This window comes from Daphnia magna, linkage group LG3 (assembly GCF_020631705.1).
Source record: "Daphnia magna isolate NIES linkage group LG3, ASM2063170v1.1, whole genome shotgun sequence".
Classification (NCBI taxonomy): Eukaryota; Metazoa; Arthropoda; class Branchiopoda; order Diplostraca; family Daphniidae; genus Daphnia; species Daphnia magna.
Window position 1 is genome coordinate 3,429,938 of NC_059184.1, and position 12,150 is coordinate 3,442,087.

The 12,150-nt window shown below is 39.1% G+C and overlaps 4 protein-coding genes across 5 annotated transcripts; 2 read left to right on the forward strand and 2 right to left on the reverse strand.

The window, feature by feature from the left end:
- Nucleotides 1-2: 2 nt before the first annotated feature.
- LOC116919250 lies at nt 3-3,627 on the reverse strand. The gene is made up of 8 exons (XM_045171368.1): nt 3,403-3,627; nt 2,286-2,536; nt 1,574-1,840; nt 1,444-1,503; nt 1,174-1,364; nt 908-1,067; nt 627-830; nt 3-558 (listed from the first exon to the last, which is right to left on the reverse strand). The coding sequence occupies exons 2-8, from the start codon at nt 2,531-2,533 to the stop codon at nt 324-326; spliced, it is 1,365 nt and encodes a 454-aa protein (XP_045027303.1). The 5' UTR covers nt 2,534-2,536; nt 3,403-3,627; the 3' UTR covers nt 3-323.
- On the forward strand, nt 1,697-8,727 carry LOC116919247 (ubiquitin carboxyl-terminal hydrolase 20). 2 transcript variants are annotated; one of them, XM_032925201.2, is made up of 17 exons: nt 1,697-1,830; nt 4,979-5,103; nt 5,204-5,320; nt 5,382-5,562; nt 5,626-5,739; nt 5,814-5,938; nt 6,012-6,099; nt 6,182-6,401; nt 6,460-6,586; nt 6,644-6,757; nt 6,814-6,947; nt 7,022-7,200; nt 7,278-7,550; nt 7,613-7,802; nt 7,864-7,941; nt 8,014-8,216; nt 8,277-8,727. In XM_032925201.2, the coding sequence occupies exons 2-17, from the start codon at nt 4,984-4,986 to the stop codon at nt 8,363-8,365; spliced, it is 2,352 nt and encodes a 783-aa protein (XP_032781092.2). In that variant the 5' UTR covers nt 1,697-1,830; nt 4,979-4,983; the 3' UTR covers nt 8,366-8,727. The 2 variants fall into 2 exon arrangements, with proteins under 2 accessions (XP_032781092.2, XP_032781091.2); XM_032925200.2 differs by lacking the exon at nt 1,697-1,830 and adding an exon at nt 4,897-4,915.
- On the reverse strand, nt 8,369-9,578 carry LOC116919251. Its single transcript, XM_032925206.2, has 2 exons — nt 9,140-9,578; nt 8,369-9,065 (listed from the first exon to the last, which is right to left on the reverse strand). The coding sequence occupies exons 1-2, from the start codon at nt 9,351-9,353 to the stop codon at nt 8,440-8,442; spliced, it is 840 nt and encodes a 279-aa protein (XP_032781097.2). The 5' UTR covers nt 9,354-9,578; the 3' UTR covers nt 8,369-8,439.
- Nucleotides 9,579-10,897: 1,319 nt separating this feature from the next.
- Nucleotides 10,898-12,139, forward strand: LOC116919252 (PRELI domain-containing protein 1, mitochondrial). Its single transcript, XM_032925208.2, has 4 exons — nt 10,898-11,154; nt 11,217-11,430; nt 11,514-11,672; nt 11,743-12,139. The coding sequence occupies exons 1-4, from the start codon at nt 11,066-11,068 to the stop codon at nt 11,887-11,889; spliced, it is 609 nt and encodes a 202-aa protein (XP_032781099.1). The 5' UTR covers nt 10,898-11,065; the 3' UTR covers nt 11,890-12,139.
- The last annotated feature ends 11 nt before the right edge of the window (nt 12,140-12,150 follow it).

Consider the following 12,150-nt stretch of genomic DNA (forward strand, 5'->3'; position numbering starts at 1 on the left):
TGTTTAAGATTTAGAAGTTTATTTCATTTTGCCAATATCTTATCAGGATTGGGAAAAATTATTACTTTTCATTTGACTAAATTTTACACATTCACACGACTTGTCACAAATGATGACGATAGGCTTATTTCAAGTAATGGCATAACTATTTCAACAACACAGAATTGCAATCACTTAAATGTAAAACATTTAACAAAAATATTGAGAACATCGAATAAACAACCTTCAGGCAATCAAATAGAAAGGAAACGTGGCAATATTGGACAGAATTTCTTGGACGATCGTTTAGGTTTGGCGGGAAAAGGTGTACACATGTGCACAGTCTACAGACGCCTCATTGATTCCTTCTTGAACTTGTTTGCGATGAAACTAGAAAGACTTATACAAGGGGTAACTTTTGGACCATGTCGGTTAGTCGCGTTGGGACCTTGAACCGTCACACGCTGTTCGGGAGACATCAAGAAACGGCTGTTACAGGTGTCAGTAGAACGCCGTAGGGAACTGTTGGGGCCGGTGACTAGATTGCGTTGTGGACCGTTGGGCGTAACGTAGTTTTCACTACAAATACAAAGCCAGCAAATTCAGTTAATGGTGTAAGTGAAAAAACTTCCAATCAAAAGTAATACCCCAAAAGAGAATAATTGTTTCCACGATAGAGGGATGATACCAGTGTGCTGACGATGGGTTGGTGCATCGGTTTGCAACGATGGCCGACGTCATTCGGTTCCAGCTCTTTCATAGGTGAGTAGAGATTTGCTATGTCTTTGAAGGTAGATAAAACTGACGGGCTTGATTTCAATGACGAGAGTGTCACGGTGTGTTTAATGCCACTTCGTAATTTTCACGAGAAATTAGAGAATTCTAGAACAAACTTAAAATACGATTGCCACAAAGAATTTAGTCATACCTCAAGGTCAAATTTTTGATTGTAGAAAAAGATTCATCACGCTCTTGGGAACTTGACAGGATCAACTGGGCCTTTTGCAAGTCAAAGTCAGTGCTCTCTAAAGCCAATTGAATTACGGTTTCTTCCTCGTCAGGAAAAAATTTTTTTAGTTCTTCTTTGACTGCAAAAATAGATCAAATCACACATTTAAGTAAAAGAGGGGCAATAGAATTAACATCTCTGCTATCATTGCAGTTGACGTGATCATAGCAGTCATTCCCTATTACTTGTTTGCATCTCAAAGAGCGAGGGGAGCTTCTTTATGATGACAACTTCTTCTTCAATTGGTTCATTCTCGATGATACTAGGGGCCGGTGACATCACACTGTGCCGAGGGGTTAATGGCGTCGGTTTATCCTTCTTCTGATGGCCAAGTGTCAGCAGCTGCTGCGTCACTTGGTTGACATTATTGTCCATTCTGCTTTCAACCGAAAATGGATCCTCCCGTTAAATCTCTGAGATGGTAATGAGATGAGCAGATAGACTTTATACGATACCCGACGAGCAGATCCAGCAGGAAAGTTTCCTCCGCTTTCGGGAAAACGCTTTTCAAATACCTTAAAAGTAATCCCCACCGTTTGGTAGTATTGTCATAAACATATAGGTTCAAATGATTGTTTTTATTACTTTAATTTGATTTTAGGAGAATGATGTGGACGGTTTGGTAAAGGTGAATGGATGGGTGTATTACTGGTCGTGGAGAAGGCTCCGCCGAGTTTGGAATTCCGCCCGTCGCTTGCAGTCTCACTCCAGGCATGAAGCGAAGATGGGACATAGAATGTCGGTGGAAGGTGTCGCATAGGCGGAGTGGCTACTGAGGCTGGGCCTGGCATCGTCAACGGATATTTGAGAACTTGAAGGGCGCTAACAACCACAGCTTCACGGTAATGATACCTATAATTAAGTTACAGAGCAAAAAAAAAAACGTTGAAGGGAAACGTCTCAGAAATTCAAAGTAACATCTCCGTCAAACGCACAGGGCAAAAAGCTTTGACAGATAGAGTTCCCGCTGGGGGATCAATATGTCAAAACGATTAATCTTAAAATGGGAACCATTAACTTGTTTCCACGCGAGTGGAGTCGACTTGGAGCCACTTTAAACATGTTTCTACATAAGACGCGCTCGCCATTCCATTTCCACCTCAATAGGTACATTTACACAAAGATGAACCAATCGTTGATGCCGACGTGGCGTATCGATCGAGACGTTCATCATCAGAGAGGCGGTCTCTCTGTTATTATTTGTGTAGTCACCCTTTTCTTGGCATCATTGCATCTGGAGCCAATCGATCAGCTACGATGTGGCGTTCCGTTTGGATTTTTTTTTTTTTTTGCTTACTTGATCATAAGTTCTTTGACGTCGTATTCCCTTGCGGTTGGAAACAAAGAGCAGATGCGTTGAAGCATGGCTTCGACGTCGGGGCAGCCTGGCTTATCGGCCTGACGGATCAGTTGCATTATGTCCGCACGTTTGTTCAAACCACCGGACTGAAGGAAGACTCGAGGCGAGTTGGGGGCCGATGCGAAACCTCTGCTCGCTTGCAGAACGATGGCGTCTCGTTTGGCGTGAGTTGCGGGAAAGGCCATTTCCTGCACAAGATAAAGTAAAAATTCATGTTTCTACTTTTTTTTTTTACATTTGTGTCAATCACGGAGTTTTATGACACAATGTAGCGTTCCATTTACCACCGCATAGTTAGGGGGTTGGGTTTGGACATCTTGTAGTAACCACTCTATTTGTTTATTGTCTCATCGTTTATTGATGTTTTTTTCCTATTGGGTGGGGGAGCGCTCCAGACAAGGCGCTCGTTAATACTGCAGTTGGACGTCAGACCTTTAAACATTAAACGAGTATAGGGATCCTCTCTTGTGGTTCTATAGCTTTTTGGAAAAAATTCATTCCCTTTCTGAAGTACTGATCCAGGCTTAATTTTCAATAGGTTGGCTAAGTATGTCGTAAATGGGTTGAAAATGGAGAATTGAACCGACTCTAATCCCCACCCCTTAATTAAAGAAGGGCCAAAATCTTGTTCAATGTATACCCCTTAATTCAACACGTACATCTAGCGAAACTGTTTAACAAATATCGAACATGTGGGAGAACTAAAAACCCTAGCACCTGAGCTTAAACTGAGAGACTCACAGGTGAGATGTAGAGAAACAACAACTTGTGCACCCTAATATCAACCTCTATATACATATTTGTGTGACATGGACGTGTGATACTCGAGAGACCGTGTAAAAAGTAAATGAGAGTGGTGGTAGAGGAACCACAGTAGCACGGAATTTGTTTGCATTGCGGTTGAGCAGTCCCCCACCATACCAAACAGAATCCCCAGTTGGCTGAATCTTTTTTTTTCTTTTCCCGCCGACAGCGCAACGCGGTGTCAACATATCCCCCTCGCTTATGGTAGGCAAGATTATATTCAAAAAAAAAAAAAACCAAAAACACTTACACCGTTGTTGAATGATGGTTATTGGGAAGCACTTTGCTGTGGTTTTTTTTTTGTCACAGTAGACGGAGAACAACAAGAGCAGAATGCACGCGTGTGTGTCGTTCCTCTTATTCTTCAAAGTCAACTACAAGCGCTGCCGGGCAAGCACACACATATATAGACACATAGAAGAATCTAAATCCTCTTTTTGCCCGTGATACCTTCTCTCATACATATACTGTATACACAGAGCTGTGTAGTAAATGTTCCCTCCCCTCTAGCTCCAATGTGTAGATGGAAGCAAAGTCTGCGAGGAGGAACATGCCTTTGTTGGGACCGATTTATTGATTGAACGAATGAAGAAACATTAATGCGCATGTGCCACGCGCGATAAACCCTCCCACTTTTTCATTTTGACGTCGCCGAGCATCTAGATTCATACGATCACCTTGTTATTTCTTTTTTCTTTACTATTTCTCATTTGCTCCAATGAATTTTAACGTTGCCATCATTAAAACCTGTTAGTTCGAAAATGCTCCACTGTTCACCTGTGACGTGCGCGAGCGATTTGTATAGCGTCATGCTAGAGATACCCAATTGCATGCAACACGACAATCGCTTGATCCAATTAGGTTTCATTAGAGAAGGATAATGGCCTTTTCGATTGTATACGAAGGGTATTAGGCGGTGATGAATGATAGCACGAACCAAATAGAAGTAGGGAACTTTTAAAACACTCTGCTAGTCATGTACTATTTAAAATACAAGAGGGAAAACACGATTCGGCATTTGATTTAGAAAGGGGTAGGCAAATGGCGTGGTATGGATTGTGTCCTGCATTTGGGGATTCTTAGCTATTTTGTCTTTATTCGATTAGCGAAGCAGTTCGCAAGAGCACCAAAATCTCGCAATCCAATTATCAGGATCCAAACTTTGCATTCTTCACTGACAAAAATAAAAAAAAAATTAAAAAAAATTAACGTACTGTGGCGTTGACGTAAGAGGGAAGCTAGTTCGATTGCTGGGAAGGCAAAAATTCATGGCTGTAATTTAATTACGGGAATAAGAGGATGTAAAGAGTCTTATCAAATCTTGAAAGTTGGGTGTTGCTTTGATTATGCTTACAAACACGATTTCATTCTATTTTTTATGTATGCTTTTTAAACATTTTGTCAACTACCAAGTTTCCCGACGTCCAGCTTAGTTCGTAAACAACAAGCGTCTCTGATAACCTTTTGAGCAATCAATAATTTCAAATGGCGCGCTTTTATTAAGGAATACGTCAAAGAACCGCTCAGTGATAGCAACCTTAAAAGCTATTAAATTTTCGGAGAATTTGATGCTTCATGTGAAAGAAACCATGAGTTTTTCCAGTTTTAATTCTTTCCCCTGGAATTTTTTACGTTATTTTACTGTTACGTGGCTATGGTACTTTAATAATTGTCCGCTAGGTGGTTTTCATATCTAACCTATCGTGCTCGTCTCGAAATTCGAAGTCTTGACGTCTCCGGGAGTGTGCTGATATCTTTCTGATGTGGGAAGCTTTAGTGCATTAACTTTCAGTTTTCACGTGATTTTGTGAGGACGTCTTTTGCAGATAAGATGGAAAAGAAGAGCCAGTGCATACACGCTGAACATCCTGGGTTTTCTGGACTTGCAGAACTATCGTCGAAAGCTAATTTGAATGGGATTTCAAAGAGTCTCACGTCCCTTGCAGAAGACGTGAGAAAAACTTTGGTCTTTTTATTTTTATTTGCCAGCACTAAACAATAAAATAAAGTAAAATTTTTAAATAATAATAATATGGTTGTTTTGATTTTAGGCCCATTGTCAAGCATGTAAAATTCCAGGTCGTAACCTCTGGCTTTGTTTACATTCAAAATGCTATCGTATACTGTGTGGTGAAACTCACAAGGATCACAGTAGTGATCATTTTCAAGTTTGTAAAGAGCTCAATTCAAATTTAAGCATATATATTGACCATAACTATCTCATTTCAGGACTACAATAACCATTGCTTGCATTTGAATTTAAACACCTTCAGAATTTGGTGCTATAAATGTGAAGGTGAAATGTTTCCTCTCAACAATGATCCAGTCATCAACCAAAATCTGTTGACTTTGTTTTCCAAAGAGAATGTACAATCTGATCATCTGCCAAGAGTAAAATGTGAAACTCGAGGTACCACTGAAAATTATTCCTATTTGAAGCACTATGTTTATGTGCACCATTTAAACCACACAGGAATTGTTGGACTTCAAAATCTTGGTAACACATGCTACTTGAATGCTGCCCTTCAAGCTTTATCAAATGTGCCTCCAATGACTCAGTATTTTCTTGAATGCATGCCTATCACAGGTATTACCCAATGATAACTTGTTCATAGCAAATAGTTGTCCATACCCAATAAGAAATTGCATTCTTTGCTACAGATCGAGACAAAGAAATCAAAAGAACTTCATTAGCCAAAGCATATAGGAACTTAATCCAGAATGTGTGGAGTGAACATCCTCCCTCAACGATTGCACCAACTTCCGTTCTATATGCAGTTAAGCTGGTAAAACACAAAAAAGAAAACACTATTTTGGATCACAATCTGAGTAGCCGATTCTTTTGCATCGCAAATGTAGGTATTTCAAATGTTCCGTGGGTTTCAGCAACATGACTCGCAGGAGTTCCTCCGCTGTTTTATGGATCAGCTTCATGAAGAGTTAAAAGGTAGGATGGGCAGGTTTTGTAGAAGTCATTAGCCACTTAAAAGTTTTTTTTTTTTTTTTTTTTTTTTTTTCTCAAATAAAAGAACCCTTCTTGGATGCCCGAGAGCGGGAGGAACTCTCCGAGAATAATCAGTCGGACGAAGATTCCGAACAATCTGAATCCGAATCATATTTGACCTGTGATTCCGGTGTTAGCGATGACGAAGGGTCATCTCAATCAGGTCCAAATGCAACCTATCGTTCCGGACGTCGCAAGAGAACTAGAAGTTCATCGGATAGTGAATTCTCTGACGCGTTGGACAGGTAATTTCATCTAAAAACGTAGAATTTTAAGCTTAAGATTTTAGTGTTATTGTTTTAGATCTCCGTCTCCTCGAAACACATCCGTTGAGGCATCTAACAGCTCATCCGTGAAATTTCGTAGTATTGTGTCAGATGTCTTTGACGGGCAGATTCTTAGCTCCGTCGAATGTCTGACTTGCAATTTGGTAAGGCTAGAGATGCAAAAGTGTTCTGAATTGTTGTAAACTATTTTGATGTCTTAGATTTCGAACCGAATGGAGACTTTCCAGGACCTATCTTTGCCGATTCCCAGTCGAGACCAACTATATGTAATTCATCAGTCGGTGCCGCAGACATGGAGCCAAAGTGAAGACGAGGTAGCCTAATTTATTTTTATAAAATAATCGAACCAGCCCACCATAAATGTTTGTAGAGTGTTAAACAAGGGTGGATGTCTTGGATGTGGAATTACGTTTGGGGCTGGTTTTGGGGACCAAACGGTCATCTGTATGATTGCCTGTCTGCGTTCTTTAGTGCTGATGAGCTCAAAGGCGATAATATGTACAGGTAACCTTCGATACCAAATGACTAAGTTCTTATTCCAGTAATAATGAGAACGCGTTGTTTTCCTTTCATTCTAGCTGTGAAAAGTGCAAAAAGCTCCGTAATGGTATAAAATTTTCTACAATAGAAGTTTTGCCAGAAGTCTTGACTATTCACCTCAAACGCTTTCGCCATGAGCCGATGTTTAGTTCTAAGATCTCCTCCCACATATCGTTTCCGATCCGGGGATTGGACATGAAGCCTTGGTTAACTCGAGGTATCATTTAATTCTTTCTCCATCTTTAGCCAACCAATGATTTGATATAACTTTGACTTCGTTTACGTTTTTTTTAGACTGTTCCTCGAAAATAACCATTTATGACTTAATTGCTGTAATTGTGCATCACGGCACAGCTGGTGGTGGTCATTATACTTGTTACGCCTTGAATGAACCTTCTTCCCAGTGGATGGAGTTCGATGACTCGTCAGCGAGACCGGTGTCGGTCGAAACAGTGGCGAATTGCCAAGCCTATGTTCTGTTTTATCGTAAAAGACGAACAAATGAAATGGATGATTTTCGCCGACATATAGCTAATTTAACACATCAGGAACTAGACGCCCAGTCAAGTACTGTAAAGTGAACGTTATATTTTATCAAAAAGTAATAAAAACTCTCTACTTAATTCCAGATGGAGGCCTATTGCAATTTTACATTTCATGCAAATGGTTTTGCAAGTTTAAAACGTTCGCTGAACCAGGAATGATACACAATCAAGATTTTTTGTGTCCTCACGGAGGCGTACAACCGTTGAAAATCGAAAGGCTCGAAGAAGTGTGTTTACCAGTGAGTGCCGTTGTTTGGGAAGCCCTGCATACAAGGTACTATATTCATTCGTAGAATAGAGACCAGCAGTGTATAAAAAAGGGTTTCGGCTGCCAGGTTCGGTGGTGGCCCAGCATGCAATCGACTTTTTAGGTGCCCTATGTGTCACCAAAAGCAAGAAGTGATGGACAAGAGGTGAGGTGACCTACATTCACATTATGTTATGCTTCAGACTGTGGAAACTGTACATTCATTATTGCCTTTAAGACGAAGAGAAGAGCTCGACACATTTCTCGATTTGCAAAGAGATTTTCAAAACGAAAAATCCTCTGTTCCTATTTATGCCATCGCTATGAATTGGTTTCGAAAGTGGGAGAATTTTGTTAAGAACAGAAACTCCTCTTTACCCGGGCCGGTAGAAAATCTACCGATAACCATTTTGCGCAACGGTAATCGGGTTCTCAGACCATGTAAGTTAATGTTTAAATTCATTATTGTATAAAAATATTTTAACAAGGTGTTGTTAATAGCTTCTGATTTCGCGCAACTGTCGGCCGCTCTTTGGCATTTGTTTCATTCACACTACGGTGGAGGACCTGAAGTCATTATACGTTCTTAACTATTGCAGATCTTCAAAGATTTTATTTTGAAACATCGTGTTAGTCTAACCTGGTGCCCGCATATCAGAAGCATTTATAAAGTAAGGCATACAACCCATAAAGCAGAAACCAACAATACAGAGCCAAAGAACTGCTCATTTGAAATTAGATGTGTCACAGGTCTTTTTTTGATTTGAGATAATTTGAACAGTTGATAAACTGCAATGACAATATGTAAAAGATCCGGTAGCATGAAGAAAATGTCTCTTAGCACTTGATGCAGTTCACCTTCCTGTTTGATGACATTTGTGACAAATTGATCCCATCCTGCTGTGAGTACATGGAGGATGGCTATATCAATAATAAAAAGCAATTTACCAGATGACAATTCAATGTTGAGATTGGCAAGCTTCAACACAAAAAAAGTACTGCATATTTCTGTGAAGGAAAAGAACATCTGGTGATAAAATTGTGAATAGAAATCATCATTGTAGTAGTTTACATATCCCCAAAATGAGTAATAATGAGAGTAGACCACACTGGCAAACAATATGAACATGGTATAACGAAGCTCTTTTGTACTCCACAACTTCAAAAGATACTTCATTGATTCATAGCAAACAATAACATATAGGACTGTTAGCAGCCAAATTTTGGCTGACTGTTCTGTTGCATTAAAGTAAATATGCTTGTAGCCACTTATTCCAGCCTCATAGTTTCCTAAGCAGAACAAATAACACAAAAAAATACTGCATTACAGTTATGAACATAATTCAATGACTTTATTGATATACCTTTAAAAACTGTATCCCAGCATGAGCAGGAGCATGTTTTTTTGTCAATGGTTCTATTGTATTGCTTCCACAATTTTGAAAAAATTATCATGTGAATAACGGGAATCATGAAAGGAAGAAGAATGGCAAGAAAAATAACCCAAAATGCAGGCTTTTTGTAGGGAGCCCATGTTAAGATCATTCTAGATTGATGAGAAACAAAGTTTCGAAACATTTTTCAAGGCACTTATTCGGTTGAACTGATGGACGCCAATAACAACTAAGACTTGAGATTACACGATAACAAGGAATGCACAAAGGAATGCTGAGTAATTTTCACATAAGGATTTCGCTTTCACGATAGCTAACTAGGGTTTTATTGGAATTATAAACTTTGCATTACAGTTGTGTTTGAACAATTAAAAAACAAAAATGTCAACAAACATCGTCTGCGCTCTCACCGTTTTTAAATGGCAAAAATTTACACCGGCGCCAAACGAATCAATATTCGAGAAGTGAAAAATTTATTAAGAATTAAGATTAAGTGATTAACATATAACTTTTTGATTCCTGTTATCCTGATCCTGTCTTTAACGTAACGTTTTCCTAACGTCATGACTCATAAATTTCTAACCTTCTAAATCTAAACCAATAAACAAGATAGAGGCTGGTGGCTATAATGCGTTTACCACATGTTTTGTTTAACTTGTTAAGCACGATAAGCTTAAGCCTAGGAATACTAACTCGTTCATTATCAGGGCAATTAATTTTTTAAAAGGCAAGGAGAGATAATTAAAGTTAAGGTTAAAGAAAAGTAAATGTTCGTGTTCGTAAAAGTTGCAAATCTTCGAACTTTTTTCTCACCAAAAAAGTTATGTTTTTCCCTCGAGAAAAGATTAGAGAAACAATGCAGTAGCCGAGGTGGTAGCCTGGTAGGGAAAGGGTTAGGAAAACATCGGTTTTGTTTTGCGATTTTCAAATTCATATCAGCATTCATCACAGACAGACAGGCAGGGACAGGCAGGGGCAGGGGCAAGAGGGTCACTCTCTCCATTTTTGCTTCTGTTGACTTTGAGGACAAGTGCACAATAGGTTACACCATTTTATTGCTTCAATTTCATCATACTTAAAGTTTTACGGGTGTTAGTTGCTCACCGAGAAAAAAAAAACATGCTATGATGGCAGAGTAGCAAGTCCTTCACTTCACTAGGGCACAACTAAAGATACACGTGGTTTTGGACGGGCACCGAAAAGTTGGATTTTGAAGGTACGATATTTCTTTAATGTCCTACTGAAACGCAAAGTAGCTGTAATAGATTTTTTCTTTAAATTCTGGTATCAATTATTAATATTAATAAATAATCATAATTTAATAAATATTTATTATTATTGTATTATTATTGATTAGTTCAACGCCATCTTGGCTACCCATACGTCCCTTTAACTGTAATCGAAGTCTTGAGTCTAGATTATTGATCTAAAGAATTAGTCACGTAGCCACCTATATCCTGCAGATAAGCATGGGAATTGTTATCCGAATCTTATTTGACTATTTACGCAAGCTGGAGTGAATTCTTGGTTGAGAATGTTCGTTTTCGATTAATGTTTGCAATATTATGCATTCTATACTACTATTAATTTAAGGAAGAGCGTCATTTTTAAGTTAACTGGTATACAATACGGTTAATAACAGAAGTTCATTTTTGATTAGCCCACCCAGAAAGGGACAATGTTCACGCGTTTTGCAACCCTGTATTCAGGACGTAGACGTACCCGATTACCCGTCTTTACCCACAGTCGCTCCCGGGCATGTTGTTTTTCAACTCGTGTTCATTACATGTGCTGATCTCACTTCCAAAGAAGCTCTTGGTTCGCTCTGTTGCTTTTCAAACTAAATTCTACGTAGTTTATAGTTTTGCTGAACGTGGAATTTAGAATTAATCAAAAATGAAGTTCTATGAGATGGGAATAGTTTTAAAACACCCTTGGGAACAGGTCGTGCAATCGTTTTGGCAGCGTTATCCTAACCCATATAGGTAACAAAGGTGTGTTGATTCTTGATCTTTCTTTGCATTAATTGTATGGATGCATGTTGCAGTAAACATGTTTTGACTGAGGATACTGTCCAGAGAGAGTTGGTGTCTGGAAAGCTACGCTCTGTCAGATTCCTGACTAAAACTGGACAGGGCCCACGCTGGGCAGACAAGTTTGTTCCTCATCAACTTGTGGGGATAATTGAAGAATCAATTGTTGACCCTAAGAAACAGAGTTTAACAACTTATACCCGCAACATTGGTTATAACAAAATTGTGGCAAGTGCATTTACTCTATAATTATTAATTTTCTACAAAGTAAAAAAAAAACTTTTCTAATCTGTTATACATTTCTGTAACAGAGCATCACAGAGAAGGTGGAATATCACCAAGATCCAACCAACCCCCAACAAACACTTGTGCAAAGGCAGGCCTGGATTGAATCGCAGTTCCATATTGGAACTCTTAGACGCCCAATTGAGGCTTTTATATATGATCGTTTCCGTAAAAACTGCTCCAAGGTAGGTGGACTTCATAATTTTGTTAACGCCGGGTTTCATATTCCTGGTTGCGCATTATTTTGGGAAACAGGCTTCAAATGGATTCCAGTGGGTTTTATCCAAAATGTGGACCAAGGAACCAGTCAATTCCCCAGTCATTCTTAATGATATTGCTCTAGAAGCAGCAAGACGAGCTACGACAATTGCTTCCCATGCCAACGCAAGGCTTAGTTCTTAGAGAAAAAAAAAGAATCATTCTTGTCTTTCAGTTGTATTGTTGCACATTCGGAACGCCATTAGCCTTTATATGCAATATTTCAGATCATCTTAGGTGGTTTAGTTGGAACTCCTAAAGACCAAATGTTTATCAGTAAATCATGTGCACGAAAAGCGGTTACTTCTAGGAAGTCGTGACATTACCTTGTTTGTAACAGTATCGTCACCTTAGGTGGTGAAAAAAAAATACATTCTTTATGTTTATTGATTTATTTAACTGGAA